This window comes from Rhodnius prolixus, unplaced genomic scaffold (assembly GCF_049639745.1).
Source record: "Rhodnius prolixus isolate KJV_2025 unplaced genomic scaffold, Rpr scaffold_1, whole genome shotgun sequence".
In the NCBI taxonomy this organism is placed as follows: Eukaryota; Metazoa; Arthropoda; class Insecta; order Hemiptera; family Reduviidae; genus Rhodnius; species Rhodnius prolixus.
Window position 1 is genome coordinate 54,211,769 of NW_027411581.1, and position 24,239 is coordinate 54,236,007.

A 24,239-nucleotide genomic window follows, 5' to 3' on the forward strand; every position below is an offset into this window, starting at 1 on the left:
GCGCCCGGAGCTTTTTCCAGTGCACTGCCGGCCTCCGGACAGTGTTCTCTCGTTACAGACAACACTGTCCATCAACGGACAGTGAGCTGTAAGAAGCACCTAGGAAGAGAAAATCTAAGGGTCAGCTGCTGGATTCGAACCCGGGACCTCCGCGTGGGAGTCCAGTATGCTAACCTCATAGCTAATCCCTTCCCTGTGTTCATTGTTTGAGGAAACTTTTGTATTAAGAGTAACTCTTATTTTTAATATAATTCTTTATTATTTATAAAAGTACAATTCACAGCTAGGGATCAGGTGTAACATTTACAAATTTAACCTCATTACACAAAATAAAAAAGAAAATCGGACAACACAAACCTTGAAAGTATAACAATAAAAAAAATCACCATATTTACTTGTGTACAAGGGAAAAAGAAAATTGTAATGCCGTGTTAACAAACAGAAAACCATAAATGTATAACACAATGAAAGTAAAAACAAAAATAGGCTTTCTGTCTTTTAAAAAACATAATAAATGTATATAAAATAATAAAAGCAGAAAAATAAAATCGGCAGCAAAATTGTAAAACACTCTTGCGAGTCTAGAGATGGGGCAAAATGTGGCACAAATAAAAAATAAAACCTCTATCACCTTTGGGTTCGAATTTAGCTGCTGGGCATTAATTTTTTTCTTCCTAGGAGCTTCTTACAGCTTATTGTCCGGCGATGGACAGTGTTGTCAGTTACGAAAGAACACTGTCCGGAGGCCGGCAGTGCACTAAAAAAAAAGCTACGGGTGCCATTCATTAACCTCGAATGTTGACACGCCTTAAATCATTTTAAAAAATAAATAAATAGCAGATAAACGGAGATTCGGCCCCATACATAATTTTGAATTATGCGTTCAAGTTTTATGAAAATAAAAAGCATAACTCTCCAAGAAGCTTCTTTTAGGAAGCTTAATGAAAAATTTAAGAAACATTTCCGTATACAGTTTGCTATTCTATTTTATACAAGTTGAAAAATATTACTTTGATGAGTCCGCTATTCGGATGTATCCTATGGCTTTAATGTAACACAAATCAGTCATAATGGTTAAGCCTATCCAAACAAAATAACCACTTTAGGCTACGACCTGACTAGGAAATGATTTCTTGTTCTGCCGAGAAGACAGATTGAGCGTGTCTTATCAGAATCTTAGATATATCTTGAGGTTCTATCACACACTACCCCAGCACAACATAAGTACATTTCAATATTATTTTATAATAATATTTTTCACGAGTTTATTTACCCTTCGTTATATTCACTGCTCTTAACCTTTTAACAGATATTTTTTAAGATATCTAAGTTTGCAAAATTCTTGGAAATTAAGAATTCAGTATGAGAACATTGTTTGAATGCCTTCAGATGAGTGAAAATGAGTCATAGCAAAATATCTAGTGTCGAGTCCTTTTGAAGCTAAGGGAGCATTTTAACAAATAATAGTAGCTGTTTTTTTTTATTGAAAAAAAACCTTCCGCTCATTTTTCTCTATATTCATTAAAAAGAATCCCAAATAAATATTGTTATTTAAAGAAAAATGAAAGTTTGAAACAGAAGTGATATTTTAAGGTGGGTAAATAGTATATGAAACTATTTTTTCGAGTTAATCCAGAAAAAGTGAGTTATTTTATTCAATAGAGCCGCATTTCCTGTTAGATTAAAGTGTTAAAGTGATTAAAACACCGAAACTCTAATTTCAGGAGACTGTCAACACTATCAAAAACTGCATACCAGATTCACACTTTCTTGCTTTTAAAGTGAACCACTTTTCTCCTACACCCAGACAGTAAAACAATCAATACCATTCAATTAATTATTTACATTTTGCACGAAATTAGGCATTTACGATGAAATCGTAAAAGGTAAGCAACAATATTTTTACTAAACTTGTATTTTTTCTGAACCTGTGAATGGTTTACAAATCTTGGGACCTTTTAATACTAAAATTTCCTGAATTAGTAAAACCTTTAATTCTGTAACTTATATTCTCACATAGTATCTAACATATGGTTCCTGTTTGCCAATATTTTAAATTCATTCGTCTTAACTGTTCAAAAAGGAGTTTGGTTCTGTACTTCGACAGAGTAAGATCGTGTCTGTATTTAACTAAAAATTTATAAGGTTTAAAACGGATTTAAAAAGTGAATTTTGTCAAGTGGATAGATATTTACTTTATAAAAACTGTGGTGAAGTTTGAAAAATTCCTATCGAACAGTTTCTCCGTAATCAGTGGAAAATTAATTAAATTTTTAATAGATTTGCTTTAATAGAATAGTGGATGCAGACTTGGAGGGGATAAAGAAGAGGGCTCTGCGTCACAGGTGAGCCGCAAAGACAAATAGTTCATAGATCACCTATGTAACTCTCCCATATTTATATGAATGAAGTAAATAATCCATTTATATACGTTTTCTGATTGAAACAACAAAGTCAATTTATTTCAAAGACGAAATATTATTTCATTTCACCTTTTCATCTCTATTTTGGCACTTATAATAATTTTATGATTATTATTTTTTTTTTTCTTTCTTTCTTTTTTCTATTTTCTTCATAATCAGTTATTAATTGAAGAGATCTAAATGATTTAAAAGTCTGCTTAATTATTAGTTAGATAAATAAAAGAGTAAAGGAAAGGGAGAGAATATAAAATTTAACAGCAATTAACTAATGTCACAAAAGCAAATAGAGTCGTATCTGGTGCAAAAATCTTCATCAAATTCAACACCTAGTAGAGTAAGAATCCCTCTCAAGAGAAGTAGAAGTTCTCCAGAATCCCTGCCTTCACAATCTAAGAAGTTAATTACAGAAGAAAAAAGTAGTGAAATGAGCAGCTCAGGTAATGATGAATTGTTAATATCAATAGGCAAAATAATAGACACAAAATTGGCAGTACTTCCGACAAAAGATGATTTTAATTTACTTCGAGAGGAAATGAAAAGTTTGAAAATTGAAAATGAGTCTCTGAAAATACAAATAATGTCTTTGAAGGAAAACGAACGTCAATTAAACAAACGATTAGAAATACTCGAGAATAATTTTCGTAAAAATAATTTAATTATAAAAGGTCTATTGTTCAGTGATCAAGATAACCTGCTAGATATTGTATATGATTTTTTTTCTAATGTGATGAAAATCGAAGACAAGGTGGAGATAGTAGAAGTTCGCCCTCTAGGGAATAAGAATATGAAGAAAAGGCATGTGATGGTGTCATTTCTTCGTAATAATGAAAAATGGACAGTTTTAAGGCAAACATCTCGCCTAAAGGGAACTGACTGGAGAATTCAACAAGATTACTCACTGAAGACTCGGAACCGGAGGCATAACTTATTTCGTCTGCGATGGGAGATTCGTCGATTGAATAGCAACCATAAATCTTTTATTAAGGTAGATAAACTAATTATCAATGATGTTATCTTCTCTTGGGACGATACTATGGGACTCTCCTATGAAGAGGAATTTGGGGCAGCTAAATTAAAAGAGATTGTGGGTCATGACTTCTCTGAGTTCATCCACGGACTTCTGCAGGAACCCCCTCGCCGCGGAGCCAACCTTCCTACATCTCCAGGGCGCCAACAGTCTTCATCTAGAAGAAATACTTGAGAATTATCCGTCTGCCGGCAAAATACGAATTCAATAGCGACTTATGGTAATCAGTATAAATTAAATTCTATAAACTTGTTATCCTATAATATTGCAGGCATTAATAATAAGATAGGAGATTTTTCGTTTATTTCTTTTATTAAAACTTTCGATATTTTCTTTCTTTTTGAGACTCATGTAATAGATAATGGTAATTGTTCTGCTTATTTTGATAAATATCTTTCTGAATTTAACCTTAATTGGATTGCGGCATCAAAACTACATAAATATGGGAGGCCTAGTGGAGGTGCTCCGTACGGTATTAAAAAGAAACTAAAACAGAAATTTAAATTTATAAAAATTGGGGACTCAATATTGGTTTCGTGTGCTGACTGTGGTGGTTCTGAGTATTATATCATTCCTATTTATTTAAACTGCTCCTGTTGGGAGCAACAATTTAATGGCTTTATCGATTTAATTTCAGAAATATCTGAGGTTGATTTCATTGTAACAGGTGACATGAACGCTAGAATTGGTTTGCTTCAACAATTAAATACTGAGCTACCTATTGATTCGGGGAAACTCGATTTTACCCGATGTTCTAAAGACAGTTTGGTTAACTCGAGAGGAAAAAAATTCATTGATATATGTGATGAGCACGGCCTAATTGTATTGAACGGTCGTTCCAAAAGTGATGCTGAAGGCCACTTTACTTATATAGGAGCTCGTGGCAGCTCAGTTATCGATTTTTGTTGTGTGTCGCTGAATATCCTGTCCAATATAATAGATTTCTCAATAAAAAGTGAGACATTCTCTGACCACCTTCCAATAACTTTCTCTTTAAAATCAATTGATGTGGACGAAGACATTTTTCCTTTGCTCCCTCAAATAAGATGGAGTAGTGATAATAAGCTTCTTTATCAGGAGTTGCTTGTCAAAGAGGTTCAGCGGTTTGGACAGTACGACCCTGAGGATGCAATATATTTGATGATTGAGAGTATTAGGAGGGCGGCTTTTTGGCATCGCGATCACCTTAGTAAAAAACAGGCATTTAAGCAACCATGGTATGATTGGGACTGTCACAAAGCAAGGAAAAAATCGCGAAGGTTGTTAAATTTTTGCCGTAAGAGTTCATCGCAAGTTGTTAAAAGAGCTTATTTGGAGGCGAATAGTAGCTATAAGGAATTAATATCTTCAAAGAAGTCAGAATATTATAGAAACTTGCTAGAAAAATTTAAAAAGGTAAGACTAGGTAAAGAGTTTTGGGATATATTGAATGTTTTTAGAAGCTCTAAACGCATGGTCGATAGCGGTATTCTTGTGGGTGAATGGGTTCAACATTTTAGAGAGTTGTTATGTCCGTCTCGTGCCACTTACGCATTGAATTATTATGCTTCCCCGGTAAATAGCTCTTCCGACATGGATTGCGCTTTTGTAATGGATGAATTGAAAATGGTTTTAGAGAAATCAAAATCCAATAAGGCGCCAGGAGTAGATAGAGTGAGCTACGAGTTTTTTAAGAACGCGCCATTGGAGTACCTCGAACAGCTTCTCTTTATCTTCAACGAAATTTATTCTACAGGCCAGATTCCTTCCAGCTTCAAAGAATCTCTTATTTTTCCAGTATTTAAAAAAGGAGACATAACTGATGTGAAAAATTACCGAGGTTTGTCTTTTTTGAATTGTGTGGGTAAACTGTTCTCAGGTCTTCTTTTAAGTAGATTAGAATTATTTGTGAATGCAAATAAGGTTCTGAAAGAGTGCCAGGCTGGCTTTCGAAAAGGCTATTCCACAGCTGACTGCATATTTGTTCTATATAATTTAATTAAAAAGCGTTTGTATCACAGAAAGAAACTTTATGCTCTGTTCGTGGACCTAAAGGCTGCCTTCGATACAGTTGATCGTGAAGCCCTGTACTTAAAGTTATATAATGCTGGGATCTCTTCAAGATTTATAACAACTTTGAAAAATATGTTTAGTGGAACTATGGCTTCGGTTTGGACCCCACTTGGCAAAACTGAACCATTTTTAGTAGCTAGTGGATTGCGGCAAGGTTGTTTACTTAGTCCCCTTCTTTTTGCGTTGTATGTAAATGATCTAGAGGATGAATTTGAAAAAGGGATGCAAGTGGGAACCCAATTAATTAAGGTTATCTTATACGCAGATGACATAGTAATCATGGCAGAGAATCCAGTTGCTCTACAGAGGAATATTTTCAAACTAGAGGGGTACTGTGAGAGGTGGAACCTAAGTGTAAATCTCAATAAGACCAAAGTAATGGTATTTCGTAATGGGGGCAAACTTGGAGCCAGAGAGCGTTGGACGTACAGGTCTCAGGAGATAGAGGTTGTAAACAGATATGTTTATTTAGGGATGCTGCTAACCCCCCAATTGTCCTTGAAGCCACACTTCTTGGAAAAATCATCTTCTGCAAGGCACGCAATTAATTATGTATGGAGACGAGCTATAATGCAACCTCAAATAACTTTGAATGCGAAATTACAAATATTTAATGCCGCTTCGCGATCCATACTGTGTTATGCAGCCCAAGTGTGGGGAACCCAGCAATCTCAGGAAATAGAAAGAGTCTTGTGGTTTTTCATAAAAAAGTTGTTTGCTTTGCCAAATTTTACACCATCTTATATTCTCCATCTAGAAACTGGTCTGGAACCTATTTTTTTCTATACATTGGGTCTAAATAGCCGTTACATACACAAAGTATTAAATATGGACCAATTAAGATTTCCTCGTGTGGTTGCGGAAGAGGTTTTGAGATTGGGCATATCATGGGCTGAGGACTGGGAAAACTTGGCTGCACAGACCGCAACTTCTTTGAGTTTTGGCAATTTGGAAAGAGGAGCCCTCCATTTAAAATTTCAATCTATTATCTCCAGGCTGAAGGAAACTTTTGCTTTGAAGCAGAGAGAAAGAGCTCAGGCATCGCGCCGATATACTATTTATAAGCTACTCAATCATCAGGTTAAATGTGCAAATTTGGTTGATAAAACTGAAACGGAAAATCGTATATCGGATATACGTTGGGTCTTTAAGTTAAGGGGGGAACTGCTGAACCTCAAACACAAGCCTTATAGCCTGGATGTCCAGGAAGAATGTACTCTCTGCAATTACAGAGTAAAGGAAGATACGTTCCACTTCGTCGCACAATGCCCTATTTTGGCCCCATACAGACTGTCGGTATTTGGGGACAGATTTCTGTCATATGATTTCTTTCTCAATGTACTGAATGGTCCAGAATGGTCTCACTTAATCAGATATGTGACAGCAGCATGGGAATATAGAAAACTAATAAATAATGAATTCATCTAATGAAGTATATTAAAAAAATATAAATATATATATATTTCTCTCCTACATTTTTAATTACAGAACTACAATTAGTTATTAAATTTGAAAAGTGATTCTTATTATTATTATGCTTATTCTTTGGCTAGAATTATCTATTTTGTCTCTTAGCTTACTCATTAATGTATTTCTATGGAGTTTTACTTAGCTGCATGCCTGCAATTTATTCAGCTACTTCACTAACAGCTGTCTATTACTTTGTTTTATTATAAAAATTCAATTTTCTTTAATTAACTTTTCTTTTGTTGGAAAATATTTTTGTAATTTGGTTCTAAAGATATATTTTTATTTTTTATTTATCTATTTTATCATATTTTTTCACTTGATATGAAGAAATGTTTATATTTACCAAACCCCGGCAGACGGATACCTTGCCGAATTAAGTTTTCTGGCTTTTTTTTTTAGATAAGATATTCTTATGTACTTGTACAATTATTATTTGTTTAAATAAACTTATTATTATTATTATTATTATTATTAACTGTTCAAAAAACTAGTAGGACTGCAGCTCAGAATAATTCAGATGTTATCTTCTCAAATGATATTGCTTTGACGAGATTGATGAATTACCAGGAAAGCCATATAAATGTGGTGAATGCAATAATCTATTAATTGCATTCACCACATTTATATGGCTTCCCGCGGTTCAATTAAATGCTAATGTTTTTTTTGCAGAATATCTTCTGCATTCATCAAAATTGTAGCTCTGCAACAGAAAAAGATTTTTTTTTAAGGTTATGGCGTCCGGAGCATTTTTTGGTGCAATGCCAACAATCAGACTGAGTCCTCTCATTACATGAGATATGATTTAAAGTTGCGTCCATATAACAATCTAGAACAAATGCTTAACATCCCAACCAACTTAGAACAGCATTAGAAGGAAAAGAAATTTCACTTCGAAAAATTAATGTGACTTATTAATAATTAATTTATATATAATTAACTTATAATGTTCCAAAATGAACAAGCCTCGGAAGTGAAAATGTAGCATCTCGACTCGAACCCGAGATCTCCGCGTGAAAGTTTCTTGCTCTAAACACTGAGCTAATCCCTCACCTTCTGTAATTATTTGTATCGTATGCACGCATGAAAAGTAAAGGAACAGAAGTGCTTTCACTAAAAATCAGTACTTACAGAAATGCCCCTAAAATACTATGTTGTCAGATGATAAGAATATTCTCAGAATGAAGAAAGCACATAAAATACAATTTTTTCGAGGAAAAAAGTTAAGTTAAAGAAACACACTTCTCATATTTGAATGCAGTCTAATTTAAACATATTATTCTAGAAACTATAAGTAGAAGTAAAGGAAAAGAAGTACAGTAGGACCTGACATGGGAATTCATTTGCTACTTTGCCTCCGGCACTGCTGTTCTTCCAGATTTTGCTGCGAAAATTGTACGGAGACCTCATTTCCCCCCAAAACCCATAAAATCAATCAATCGATATAAAAAAAAAGTTATGAATAAATTACTTTATGTAATGTAATATAAAATAAATAAGATACATATGCATATTTTTAGGACAGCTAATTATTCCAGTATTTTACATAAGTAAAATTAGGGGGTCTAAATTAAATTACAATTTGAATAATTATTGTTGAATAATCTACTTATTAACTATGCGTTATTTGTGCTCACGAATATTTCGGTAAGACGAATTCAAGACTGAAATATTGTTTTAGATCCTCCGTGATTCAAATTAAAACAGTAGTTGACTCTAACTTTGTCTTTTTCTACTTTAACATGCATGTATATGTGACTACTCAGAACAAAGGGCATATGTTATTAATGATAAATCAGAAGAGTAATTTGGAAAAGAGTTAAAATAAAGTACCTATTTAATTTACACTCCCACCATACCATCTCTGAGCACTCATATTATTCTAAAATTCTATAAGACTTTTAAAACGTTGCTGGCCATTGACTTTCGAACTTAACCAAGTGGTTGGCTTCTCCATCGCGCCAGTTATGCCGCTGTTCCCAGCTCAGTGACACAATGTGCACAATACTCCTTTGACGTAGTTAAGAAAATAAATAAAATTTATAAAACGTTAAAAAAGTAAAGGAAACTCACTTAATTACATGTTAGTGCAAATATTTTATTTTCCTGTAACTTAGAAATTCTGTAACAATTATAATACCAAATGTTTTAGATAAATTAAATATGCATTAATCAACTACTTTTTAATCAAAAGTCATTTCCCTCAAAATAAAATGAAAAACACTAGTACTAGATATTCCATAACTTGAATGTACTCAAAAGACATTACTTATTCTTTTGTTTCTTTAATGCTTGATTAAGATAATAGTATTTCTTAAAATTACCGCTATTATCTATGGTTTAAAATGTGTGCTTTTAAAATACTTCGTAAAGTACAACTGTAACTACATTCGTTACATTTGTACGACGGCTTGCCCTCCAAGTGTTTTCGCATATGTATTTTTAAATTCCTAAATGCAGTGTAACCATTTTTACATTTGTTACATTTATATGACTTCTTGCCGGTATGTGTTCGCATGTGCACTTTTAACTGTCCTGACTGTTTACAAATGTAACTACACTTCTTGCATTTGTAAGGTTTCTCTCCTGAATGTGTCCTCATATGTACTGTTAAATGTCCAGAAGTCACAAACCTCTTCTTGCACTCCCCACATTTATACGGTCTTTCGCCCGAATGTTTGCGCATATGTACTTTAAAATTATCATATTTTATGCAACTGTAATCGCATTCTCCGCATTTATATCGCTTCTCTTTTGTGTGTTTTAAAATGTGGTTTTTAAGACTACAGCTCGTAGTAGAACTGTAAGTGCATTCACTACATTTGTATGGCTTCTCTCCTGTGTGTGTTCGCATATGTATTTCTAATTGCCCGGATCTTACAAAATTGCGATTGCATACCCCACATTTAAATGGCCTTTCGCCTGTGTGTTTTCGCTTATGCCGACTTAAATTTCCTGATTGAATGCAACTGTAATTGCATTCCGTACATTTGTATGGTTTCTCGCCTGTATGTGTTCGCATATGTACTTTTAGAGATGATTGATTTAAGCAATAGTATTCGCATTCTTCACATTTATATAGTTTTACATCCAAATGATTTCGCATATGTTCTTTTAACTGTACTGAAGTTATACAACTGTGATCGCATTCAGTACATTTGTATGGCCTCTCGCTTGTATGTTTTCGCAAATGTACCGCTAACTGATCTGATTTTAAACAACTGTAATTACATTCCTCACACTGATATCGCTTCTTGCTTAAATGTGTATTCAAATTTGAATGTTTTAACATATGGCGGTTTAACTCATCGCTCGTCGTATATGTGTAACTGCATTTACTACATTTGTATTGATTTTCGCCTGAGTGTGAATGCATATGTACTTTCAATAGTTCTGATTGGCAACTGTAATTGCATATACTACATTTATATGGCTTTTCACCTGAATGTACTTGCTTGTGCACTGTCAACTCTCCAAATGTTATACAACTAAGATCGCATTTCTCACATTTATACGGCTTGTCGCCAGAATGTCTTCGTAAATGTATTTTAAAAACTTGTCTTCGTAAACAACTGTAATCGCATTCCGCACATCTATAAGGTTTAATTCCAGAATGTGTTTTTACATGTCTGTTCAAATCGGAAGATGATTTTGAACTATGATCGTATTTACCACATTTAAATGGTCTCTCTTCTGAATGTCTTCGTTTGTGTTTTTTTAAATTAGAAGGTGATTTGAACCTGCCACAACACTCTTCATATTTATATATGTTCTCTACCGAATGATATGTCATACGCTTTTTGAAGAGATTCGATGATTTAGTACTGTAACTGCATTTTGTGCAATGATGAAGCTGCCCGACGGAACTCGCGCTGCCATTATGAATTTGTGGTAAAGGTTTTTCTTCTGAATGTCTTTGAATATGTTTTTTTAGGTCAGAAGATGTTTTAAACCTGTCACGGCATTCTTCGCATTTAAAAATGTTCCCTTCCGAATGATACCCCATATGAACTTTAAAGAGATTCGATGATTTAGTAATATAATTGCATTTTATGCAACTATAAGGTTGTCTGACAGAACTTGTAAGGCCAGTACTTATTTTTGGTAATGGTTTCTCATTTGAATGTATTTGCAAATGCTTATTCAATTCTGAAGGTGATTTAAACCTGTCACTGCATTCTTCGCATTTAAATATATTCCCGTCTGAATGATATAGCATATGCACTTTGAATAAATTTGATGATTTGGTACTGTAATTGCATTTTGTGCAACTATAAGGCTGCTTGACAGAACTTGCGTGGCCAGTAAGCACTTCCCCAGTCTTCTCTTCACCGCAGTTCCTAAAAAGTTCCTCTGTCTGGGTCCCACATATAGATTTATTAGCAATGTCTTCAAACTGCATCTTCCGCGATTTTTTCCCCAATCTAAAAGTCACTGCTTTTGGCTCATTAAAATTTACTAGCCATATGCATGCTCTTTTCAATTTTACAATATTTATTCATTATGTAGTTCTTGCTAATGATATTGTTGTACACACTTTCTAGTACTATTTGTATTTAAATTGCTTTATGTTCCAAGGACAAGTAGTGCTCTATTTTGGTTCCGCATGTTTCAAATCTACAACAAAGTGTACAATATTGGACGATGGCATCTTTATAACTTTAAAAGTCTTTTTGCAAAAAGTCTTAAAAGCTGGGTGTATAATTTATATAATTAACGATATGTAACTTACCCAATATAAAGACATCCGTCAAGTTACATGGTACCAAACAGAAGATAGCTAAGATCTATTAAAAATTATGCAACAATAAAACAAAACATTTCATTTAAACTGCAGAATTAACATCAAGTACCTGTAATACAGGAATCCAAAAAGCTTTATCAATGACGAATTATTTTCTTATGATGCACATTTCTAGACATATAAAAAACTCAAAAATGATAGTTACGATTGTAAAACCTTTCGCTATATACATTCAGTGAATTATATTTAATTTAACAACTTCGGCAATTAATCACTACCAACTCATAATTCAACGCAGGCCATCAATTGCAACCTCCCAACGTGAAAAGTCCACCATCCCGATCTCTTGCGCGAACATTACTAACTAAGGTGATTTTTTTATTTTCCGTCAAATAGATCTCATTGCGGACACAAGTAGCTAAATTTTTTTTTTTATGATAATGTAACAATTTTCTTTAGTGTTTAAGGCTTTAGATGATCAACTTTGTATTTTTTTTCTAAATTGTAAGAATAATTCAACTGGTACTCAAAATTACTAACTTTAATAAATTCATTCCATCGTTTGTATGGTCATATAATTTTTGTAAATCTGATGTGCTCTCCTTTATTGACATATGAATATAGAACTTTTAATAAAGGTCTTGTCATAAACGCTTATTTGCTCAGCTGAGATCAAATGGCACTTATCAAAATTCACAGTAGACCATGTATACTTCAAAATTAGTGGCCAGAATGTTTGTGAGGTGTGTAACAAATATGAGGTAGATGAAACTCATCAGGTGGTGGCTTTTTGTCCTTTATTTGCAGATATTTATTATTACTTATTAGTTAATTATTACTATTATTACTTTTTTATGGCCAGTTTAGCAAGGAGAGAGACGCCATAAATAAGAAAAAAGAAAGCCTTTTTAGGTAATTAGCGAAATATGTCTTAAAATTTGAGATTTTTTTTTTCTTAAAATTTGTATTATAATCTATATTTTGAGCAGTATTCGTAAAGTTGTACTTAATTATTAAAAACCATGGACCAAAGAAAAAGAAAAGAAAAACACTAAAAATGCTTCTTCATAAAAAAATTGTTTCCTTCACAATCTTGGCTGAAGGACTAGAATTCTGGGCTCTAATAAGCACACCTACATATTAACAATACACACATTCCAATCTAAGATACTCAACCACAATTGACGCCCTGTCTAGATCCTTACTCAAGTATCAAATTGGGATTGATCAGAAACTCGTATTTATATTAACATATACAGATTTAAAAATAAAATTTAAATAAGAAAAAAGATAAATAAGACAAAGAAAGCACCTTCTGAAGAAATAAGAACGCAGAAAGTGATATATGTAAGCGGAAAACACCTAACCAGTTTATTAAACGGACGTACCTGAATGCACAATACGATTTAATGTTCTAGTAAAATCTAAAAATGCAGTAAATCATTGCCGTTTTTTTTCTGTAAAAAACAAAAATGAGAAGTGAAAATAATTATTACTAAGAAGGCAAAGTATATTAATTTGGCAACATATTAGTTAAATAAACATTACGTTAAAAAAAAAAATACTAAACACTTGAATTTCATTTATTTAATTTGCAGCATGGAATTCCAATACAAATTTAAATCTTTAATAATTATATTTTATTTCAGATACCAATTTAAATAAGTTGCTCTTTTGTAAAAAATTCCTTCTCGAACTTCCGAAAGAGTAACACTTTCAAAAATGAACGAATACAAATTTGTAATAAAAAAAATAAAAGGTATCTTTAGGCACGAGATATCACGCTGAGACGTTCGTTTCTATACCTAAAAGACTATCATACAGAAAATATGAGTTCTCTCTGGCGTTTACTTATTGCAAACTAACTATTTTTAGTTTTCTTTACAACATTACACATATAAAACTATATGCTTTATTTACTGACATAAATTTTTTTCATGTAAATTTACATAAATCTATCCATTCCAAATTGAATTCCAGCCTATGCCTTCTCTACCCTTTCACCGAAATGCTTATTAAACGCAAGAGGGCATTCATTTATCCGAGATGTTATCGTTATGTAATATTTCAATCTCGTTATCCATCCATTTTTGCAGATCTATTTCTCCTCCCTCCTTTATTAAATACCTTATATAATACTTTATTAATTTACGATTTTTAAGATTTATCTATAAATTCTTAACTTAGTAGTACTTTACAGAATTAATACTTCCTTGCAAATATTTGGGAGTAGGTGATAGTAGATAATGACCATCATATATTTAAGAGGGGATCAAAAGATCAAAAGAAAGAAATCAAATGAGTTAAATAACAAGAAAGATAGTGCATGTAACGAGAGAAATCTAAGACCCACTCTCTAACTCTACAAGATTGATGGAGCAGTTCTTTAGAAGACTTAACTTCTTCTAACTGTAACAAAGAGTATTCAACCAGGAATTGAAAGAAATAATGACGTGTTTGAAAATTACACAGGGGACACATCTTGTTCAATGCCAGGGATGTAATTAGGTAAAGAAATTCTCCTCTAATTTGATCAACCAGCGAATCTAAAATTTTGGATTATTAAAAAAGCGTTGATGTCACAAGTGACTTATAATCAATCAACCATTTATGTAAAAAAGAGCTGACTCCTACCAGGATTACTCAAACCGGAAGGTTTTAATTTATAAAAACAGTAACTCTGCAGTTGGCTCAGTCAATAAGTGAGATTGATGGGTCAACCGAGAAGTTGAAAGTCAGTGTTTACGCCTCAAAAACTAAAATTTCGACACAAAAAATTTTCGATAGGTTATAGATATCACAAGAGAGTGTCTAGGTAGTGCTTGAAGTTAATAGCGAGAGAGGAGATTTCTAACAGTTCAAATACCCACTTTCTACATTACAGACATTTGATTTCTTAACAACTAAGCTTTTCTCAAATGTTGTTTCAGGTGTCTTTTTAAAGATGAAGATGTCACACACTCGTAGTTGCATTCACTACATTTATATGGTTTCTCGCCTGTATGTATATACATTATATGTCTTTTTAAAGTAGAGGACTGTTTGGTACTGAAGTTACACAAACTACATTTGAACGGCTTTTCACCAGTATGAATTCTCATGTGTCTAATTAAACTTCCACTTAGTCTACTCGAGAAATCACAATGTTTGCATTTAAATGGTTTTTCGCCTGTATGCACTTTTAGATGACTATACAAATCTTTTGACAATTTAGTACTATAATTACATTCACTGCATTTATACGGTCTATCATTATTATGCGTTGCCACATGTCTTTTTATATCAGTTGATGTCTTAGAAGTGTGACTACATATACTACATTTGAATGGTCTCTTGCCCGTATGTGTTCGCATATGTACGTTTAAATTTCCAGACGTTACACTCCTAAAACTGCATTCATTACATTTATAAATTTTATCACCTAGATGAGCTCTTACATGTACTTTCAAAGAGGCGGATAAAGTGCATCTATAATTGCACATGCAACATACAAATGGCTTTTCAACAGAATGAGAATGCGAATGTTTTTTTAAAGATTCGGCTGTTTTACAAGAGTAATTGCATTCAGAACATTCGTATGCTTTTACTTCAGAATGAGTTGCCTTGTGTTTATTTAAATTACTGGACGAATTAGAACTATAACTGCACTCGCTACACTTATATGGTTTAACGCCTGTATGTATTAGCTTGTGTAGTTTCATATAACTGGATGATTTACTGCTATAATTGCATTCAATGCATTTGTAAGATTTGTTCTCAGGAATTATCAACATATTTTGAATTTCTAGCGCATTTTCTTCATGATGGTTGACATCGCCTTCTGAATTGTCTTCTGCTTTGAAAGGATGGTCCTCATGACTTATCGACGTTTGTATTTTTCGCACATTTTCATCTCCATGGCTGTTAAGATCGTTTTCCAAATAGTTCTCTATTTTAGGTGCCTCAGCATCATTGTATTCTCTTCGCATCATCTTTGAAATTTCTTTTCGATTGATTTTTTTTTATTATTAAAATCTTTAAATTCAACTGTTTCGTTATGCTCTTTTTCACACTGGTAGTCTTTCTTTATTTAGAATTGAATCCTTCAAATCATTAATTTCATCTACAATCTCTTTGCCTTGATATTCTTTTAGACTTCTCCTATAGATTCTGCCGCTAACAAATAGCATGCAAGATAATATAGCTGTACTTCCTAGTAATAAATCAATCTGCAACAAAAATCACATAATTAGACATTAGTAGTTTTACAATTGCATACTGCTAAATAAATTTTGCTAGTCTAGTTAAGCTTAATTACAATAGTTATTTAATATTGGCGATTGCGGTCAAAACATTCAATTCAAACCCTTTATTTCAGCTACTCACTTTATTCTTCATTGTAGCAGAGCCGCATATTATATGCAGAATTGGCTGAAAGAGGGAACCCCACCTTGACTGTCTCTCAGCTTTGTAATAAAATGCATTTTCCTAGGAAAAGGGTATAAATAAAAATTACTTATTTACATGAAGTTAAGAATATAGTGAGGGAACATTTTCCAGATAATATAAACAAACTGAAAATTCATTCGATAAGAGGCAACTTTCATCGATAAGGGATTCAGTCACCAATTTATGAAAGATACCCATTTTAAGTACCCAAATAAGTTTGCAATTTTTATATTTTATCCAAAAGAACACTTTGCCTCTACAGTATTTTAAAGCTGGAGAGGTAGTTCGTTAGGGCTAGCAAGCGCCATACAATTCCAACCATAGTATCTGCTGCTGTCAAGTACCCTCCTAACGGTTACTGGTCTTCACACATTCTGCCCCAAGAGCTTTGCGGTGTCGAGAAGACAGAAAACTTTTCTGGCTGTCACAAAAGGTAAGACTTTTTTTCCCCAATTTCCATGAAGACTGAGAAAAAGATCCTATTAAAAGAAAGCATTGCAATAGTGCCGAATTCGCAGTTTAATTTTTCTTACTTCTCTCAAGGGAATTTGCTGTAATTTCAGATTAATTTCTCTTACACAATTAAGAGCAGTAAGAATCACATTACTTATCTTACCAATCTTAAGGGAAAATAATGTAATCGAAATTTAATTAATTGGAAAAAATGTAATTGCAGCGTTTCATTTTACTTAATTCTTTTAATAAAAAGAACTGTAATCGCAAGTTTAATTTGTGCTGCGCATTTTAACCGATTAGGTATTAAAGAAGATGTGGTTGGGAAGGTACCTTTGTGCTCAAGAACCAGTGCATATCTGCTTACTAATTTTTAAAAAATTTATATTCCAATAACTTTCTTTGAACCTCTACCTCTTCCCAGAGATTAGATTACAATGGCGGAATGGGTCCTAAACCCCACGGCACTTCAGACAAAAGAGGCTTATTGTGCCCAAATATCACATTTTTGCGCTACTATCTCCTTTGGTCTCAAAGATCCAAAGATTTCATAGCCCAACCACTTGATTGCAACGTAATCGAACAGCAAGTAAGAGGCCGTTTCCCCAGTCTCTGAGAGCCGCACGAGCTGCATTCTTGGTAATTCCCAAGACAGGTTCCGGGCCAATCTTCCCTATAACTTGGCACCAATTCCCATAATGTTTCTCATACTGGGCATCTTAGTACCTTTTTAGCGATTGCCCATAACTTTTAGCGATTTTCCTAAACCAAATTGCTATTTACCAGCAAATACAGAAAATTGTTTTTGAGAAATTGTTAGGGGACAGAATCTAGATGTAATTACCGTTTGGCCGCCTAATAATCCAGTTATAATGAAGGTAAAGAAAATCTGTAAACCGGAAGCGTGACTTTAGAATTAGATTTTTCAGGATTTTGGAATTTTATAGAAAACAGTTTTATCAATTATTTCTACTTTTGGAATGACAATTATTGATAAATATTAACCTATTACTTTTATTTGAAACATTACAAACAAAAAATTGGTTTGGGATCTGTGATATTGACGTCACGTAAATTTATATGCATATGGGTTTTTAGAACCACAGAGTATTAATAAATACATTCTAATCCTCGTAAATTAGACTAATTATTTCCGATATCCTAATATTTACACATCATTAGCTGTGCAAATATTGCTAACAAACTAACCGAAAATAAAATACATTCAAAAGGAACAAAATGTTAACAAAAACTTTCAGTTTAAAAAGTAAAGTATAAGGGTTAATATAACAACAAAAAGTACACAAATCAACAAGTTCCAACATTTCATTCATACTTTAGGATAGCAATTTCAACCAGTTTGAAAGTTTTGTCAAAGATTATGTATTTTATTTAAATTGGTTTTTATTTTTTTCCCCTCTTTTTGAACTGATTCCTTTCATAGTTGGAGCTTACTTTTGAATCCTTGAAGATGATATTACAAACACAAAAGCCCATTGTACTTTTGGAAATTTTAGAACAATTGAAATAATTTATTGAATAATTTTACTGCTGTTATTTTCATTTTTAAGAATCTATTAGATGTCATGACCCCTATTCTGGCCATTTTCATTCAAAATATATTTTTATTCAGTTAGGTGAAGCACCTGTGAAAGGCCATTTAGTGTTGAGTAATTTTTGTTTAGAAAATCGCATTCTGTTAGGCATCAAGACGTAAATAATTAAATGTCCGACTCAAAAGTAAAGTAGCGTAGAGAGACCTTCCGGTTCGGCAGCCAGATCTCCGATACCTATCCTGGGAAACGCCCACAATGCGCACGACGACCATAACGTCCCAGTTCTTTAACTGATTATAACCACATAACTCGTTAACATTTATAATTTATAGAACTCTTTAAAGTCAAAATCCGGTAACAAATGATTAAATTAACGTAGAGCAACTTTTTACCCTAATCGGTAGCCTCCGCCTGAAAAATAGGCGTTAACTTTTTTGGCCGAAAAACTATTCATGGTCAATGCCGAAAACCCTCTCTTTTAACCCAACATCGTTTTGGATGGAATGTGACCGAAGTTTAAAAAACAATCAAATGAAAGTTTAAACATTTGAGAAATGAAGCATTTTATAATAAAATTCATCAAAACTGGATTCCATCACTATTCTCCGTTACTTCACCTACGACAGGTGTCAATGGGTTACGATTATTTCTTAAATTTAGGATGACTCCCAAAAAATTGGGCTAATTAATAATTATTGTTTAACTACCATTCGAAATATCCAGGTAAACCTCCTCTACTCATTTTACTTAAAAAATTTGTATAGCCTAATTGTGATGTAGTTACCTGTACACGATAGTTCCTCATTACTTTCAGCTTCTCCCACTTTATTAACCGTCCTACTTTACTGTTATTACAGTTAAATAAATAAATAAATACTACATGAATAATACCTATTACAATAAGATAGCGAAAACTGTAATTTAATTACGAGAATAATTTTAACCCAGAACTTGGACGAAGGAGTAAGCCTACTTAAACAGAAACCTTCCAAATTTACTGGAAAGATTATAGTGATCTCTAGAGTCAAACATCCGAACCAGCAAGCGAGATTCCACCTTTTTTTGACCATGACCCTTTCGAAATTATGATAAATATTGTGGTTCTTTCGACCTCCAAAGGTGAAGAATATTTATTGAGAAAACAGTTAGTTCAGGTAGTTTTAGAAATTTCAACGATTTATCAGTTTTACAAAATACCCAACAAATGGCTGGCGCAGAATATTAAAGGTTAATGAGTATCAAAACTATTTTTAACGTTCTTATAAATCAACTACGAAAAGTTTCTTGGTGAGAGGTTTACGCAGATGTAGGAGTTATATTCTTTAGGCTTGAGCTTTTTAGTACATTGAAGGTCCCCTGGATCTTCAATTAAATAATAAAGGTACTAGGGTGTAATAATTGTATGTGATTTTGTCAGACTTACTTAGATGAAGATTAAAAATTAAGATTTACCAATTTATTCTTCAAAATATAATGCACTTTGTCTCCATAATTTGGTTCATCTTCGTAACACCAACGTACTTTTGAGGCGTGGGATTAACAACAACCTGTTTAACCCCCTCTTCCAAAGTACAATGTTCGCTCCACAAACAATGAGCCTTGGATCGGAATAACCGGATTCCATCAAAATATGGGTTGGTAAATGACATGAAAACAATACATATTATAAAGTTAATTTTTATTAAAATTTATTTTGTGTATATAAAGTCAAGTTCATACTAGTCACGTTTTCTTTGCTCCAGAAACAAACATTATGCATAAAAAAAAATAAATTAGGAAAAATTTACTCACATAATTCAATAATTATTGATAAAATCTAAGTTTTAATACTGTATTTTTTTTTTCGTAAATCGTTAATTGAATGAATCGTAAATATGCAAGTTTTAAAAGCAGTACATCTTTCGAGGTGCTTCATTGGTGGCTGCAAGTAGAGATTTCAATTTTTACTTATTAAAAAAAAAAAAAAAAAAAAAAAAAAAAAAAAAAAAAAAAAAAAATACTAAATACTAAAAGTGACTCCTAAAGGAATCGGACAGTTCTTGAAGAACTAAGAATATATATTTTGTAATAAGATTAAGAAAGTTTAATTTATTTTTAAGTTTTTTAGAACATCTAAGTTTCTTTGTTTTCAATGATTAGAAATAAAACAAGTAAAATAACAAATTGACTAAGGAATAAATATTTTGTTATATAAATTTACTGACATTATACTTTTTAAGCCCAGTGGTCAAGAGGATTGACCTACTTGCCTGTGCGTCGCAAAGTATAAAGTATAATAGATATAAAGAACTTCGTTAAAGTTAGATTTTATACGGTCTGATTTATTCCTAAAAACTGACATTTCACAAATAAGTCCCAATAGTATAAAAACTTTTCTATTACAGTTTTCGTTTGGGCACTTTTCAGGGAACTTGGAGTCTGCGGGCATTCCTGCCCAACAATAATACACTCATGGCTTGCACAAAAAGTTGATATCTGCCACTATTTGGGTTTTCGAACCCACAGGCAAACTTTAGAACACGTTTTCTTCAGACACCCACATGGACAAATATGACAGAGACGTACAATCGTTCAAGTCTCAGTGGATTTGATTTAAGAGCTCTATATATGTCGGCTATTATTACAGTTCCTACCTACGCAACAGTTTAGTAGAGGAAATATTGGGCAAAAAATACTATTTTCATCATAAAAGCCTAAACATAAAAGGAGAAAATAACTATTAATTCTAGCGAGTTGGCTGCAGTAGGAAGAAAAGTGAAAAGTACTGATTTATGTTACAAATTAAATTATGAAGCTCACGGAGAAAATCTCTTCATCCAGCACTGTTACATTACAGTAATGTATTTTCATGGTGTAGGCTTTAGATCTACTAATTGCTGGGCTATTACTTCACCATAGATTAGGTTTAATTTCTGAATGTCGTATCAGCAAATGACTTCACATCAGAAGCCTTTGAACTCCTAAAACTACATTTCATCACAAAGCACTTATAGTTCTCAATACAATTTCTTATTTATTTATCGTATGTCTCTTCATGTGTCTCTTTAAATTTTTAGAAACTCTACATCTGTAATTGCATACACTACAATGAAACGGCTTCTCTCCTGTATGTATCAGCGAATGACTTTTTAATTCACAAGACTGTCTTGAACGGTAATGGCATTTATCACACTTGAATGGCTTTTCATCTGTATGAGTTCTCATGTGTCTTAAAAAATTTCCGGACCCTGTTCCTCTATAATCACATTCACTGCATTTGTATGGTTTCTCCCCTGAATGTATTTTTTGATGCGATCGCAAATCCCTACGTAATTTACAAGAATAATTGCATTCGGCACATTTAAATGGCCGATCGAATGAATGTGTTACCACATGTGCTTTCAAATCTTTAGCTGTTTTACATGTATAAGTACAATCACCACATTTATGTGGCTTTTCGTCTGAATGCGAATAGATAGAATGTAACTTTAAATTTCCAGTTGTTCTACATTCGAAATTACATTCACTACATTTATAAGGCTTATTATCGGAATGGACTGCCATGTGGTGCCGTAAAAAAGCTTTGGCTTTAGCACAGTAACTACATTGGTGACACTGGTATGGTCTTTCAGTAGAATGTTTCAACATATGTCTTTTTAGATACTCGGATCTTTTACAAGAGTAATTGCATTGTGAACAAACGAAACCTCTAACGGCTGAATGAGTAGCTCTATGTTTATTCAAATTACTGGTTGATTTACAACTATAACTACATTCACTGCACTTATATGGTTTGATCTCTGTGTGTATTAGCTTGTGTAGTTTCATATAACTGGATGATTTACTGCTATAATTGCATTCACTGCATTGGTACAGTTTGTCGACACGAATTGCTTCATAGTCACTATCATCGCTACTATCAACGCCATCATATTGTTGGTCTTCTTGTTCACGTGTCCAAACATCGACAACTGATGCCATTACTTTACAAATTTTTCTTTCTTGTAAATTAAACTATTACAATAAGATTAACGTAATTACCTGAAGAGTTCATAACATTTCTTTCCAATTTACTTAAGAAGGCTCTGTCACCTAATTTTTTATTATTTACTTACTGATCCATATTATCAATTTTAATATACAATATTATGAGAGGTCCTCTAATTTAAGGACATTCTAGCAGCAGTTTTTTCAAGTATTACCAAATCTGCAACAACAAAATATATTCTCAATACTCTCACGTTAATTTCCTACTAGTAGGATTATAAAAGTTCTGACTTACGGATAATGATTAGTGGGCAACTAGAGTCACTAGGGTTAATACCCCTCCGAACTAAATATTTTTATGTAAATGTATCTTTATCTCTTTCGTAGCCTAAATAATTTTTTTTTTTAACAAAAATTATAAAAAGCCAAACTTGCTTAAATAATAAAAATAGCATCTACTTTATTTTTGTGAAATAATCCAAACCAAACCGGCACTAAGTATCAAAATGATTAGATTAGTGCTTTTATCACAGACATGGTAACCAAAAAAAGATTCTTAAGCCGATCCCCATTGTAATAATAGCACAAAACCTACCATATTCTTTCTAAGGCCTAGGTTTCGACATCAGTATTTTTACATCCCTGCGACCAGAAACCTGAGGAGAGTGAGAAATTATTATTTTTTTTTTGTATCGGCGCATCGACATCTCGGTCATTAGCGCCGAAATTATTTATCATACTTTATTAGGTGATAAAATAAAAAATATACATTGAATAGATTTTTAAATGCGCTCATTGAAAAGTTTTAAACTTAAACAAGTTTGGACGTGTTTGAATTATTTATTTAATATTCCAATATCTAGATACAATTGTGACTTACTTTTAATTAAATTTAATTAGTTTCTGTTATTAGCATTATAATTTATTGACTTCTTAAGTTTCTAATTATTACTGCATCTGCATCGTAGATTTAGCAACGGATAGTCTAGGTGAGTTACTTTGTGAAGAGGTAGAAAAAACAGCACTGCTCTTTGACAGTGTGAATAACTTGTGCAGCTATGAGTTTGATTGGAGCAGAGGAAAAAACTTATCTATCTACCATACCTAAGTTTAAACTTTAGACTCTCCTTATCCTATCCTAGATCTAATCGTACACACAGGATTTCATTACAGCTTTAATTAGTGCCTCTATACGCACAATGGGTCTATGTGTTGAAGAGCAACAAGAAACTCTCATGGAATCTAAATCTTTAATATCAATGGAATTTGAAGCCAGACGCCTCAGTTTACTATCCAGCTTCAAAAATAAAGCTTGCATGACCAAAAAACCTGAAGCAGCAACTTCCCCGCAAGAAAAAATCCTCTTAAAGATGGTAATGCTTGGTACCGAAACCGGGATCTCCAGCGAGCGAGCCTAGCAAGGAACTAAGAGCTTAATGTTTTCTTTAACTGAAGATAAAATCAACGGCAACTAAACCTCTAGGAAATGGCAAAAATTACCTGAATAGACGTAATCCCTATCAAATGACCAGAATTGACAGTCCAGCCTTCAAGAACGAAATAAAATGGGATCTTCTTTTGATAACGATTTTTCAAAATGACACTTTTAATCGAATAACGAGGTCTAAGGCAATTTTTTTAATCGCTAGATGGTACAATACAACACAAAACTGCCACCGTGCCAACATTAACGTAACAAACTTTTATTTATCAACCTAATGTGTCCCACTCGACCAGATGAAGGTAACCTTCCATATCTACACTACAAAGATGAATTGTCCGAATGTCCTGATCTCTAGGGTAAATCTTGCAAACTAAATCACCAAAATTCCTACAATATCTAGCAGAGCTTTAATTAAAACGTTTCATAATTGTCATTGTTAGAACTCTGTCAAAGGCAAAGTAAATTTCGATATATGTATACTACTGTTTTAATTCTATAACTTGTATTTCATCACTTCGTGTAATTAATTAGCAGTTACACTGAATAGAATATAGATAGTACCGATGCACTTGCTACTAGAGGTGTTCATTACCTAACTAGCGGTTGGAAAAATTATAGGAACTATAGTTCGATTCTCAACAATTCTGATTGAAAGGTCGTTTTATAATTTAGTGCTTCA

At 32.9% G+C, this 24,239-nt stretch overlaps 1 protein-coding gene across 1 annotated transcript; it reads right to left on the bottom strand.

Annotated features, from left to right (window-relative positions):
* Positions 1–9,046: 9,046 nt before the first annotated feature.
* Positions 9,047–23,892, bottom strand: LOC141448658 (uncharacterized). The gene is made up of 5 exons (XM_074117164.1): positions 23,617–23,892; positions 21,169–22,336; positions 14,618–15,711; positions 11,930–11,935; positions 9,047–11,465 (listed from the first exon to the last, which is right to left on the bottom strand). Exons 2-5 carry the CDS (start codon positions 22,108–22,110, stop codon positions 9,299–9,301), a joined length of 4,209 nt encoding a protein of 1,402 aa, XP_073973265.1. The 5' UTR covers positions 22,111–22,336; positions 23,617–23,892; the 3' UTR covers positions 9,047–9,298.
* Between the last annotated feature and the right edge of the window lie 347 nt (positions 23,893–24,239).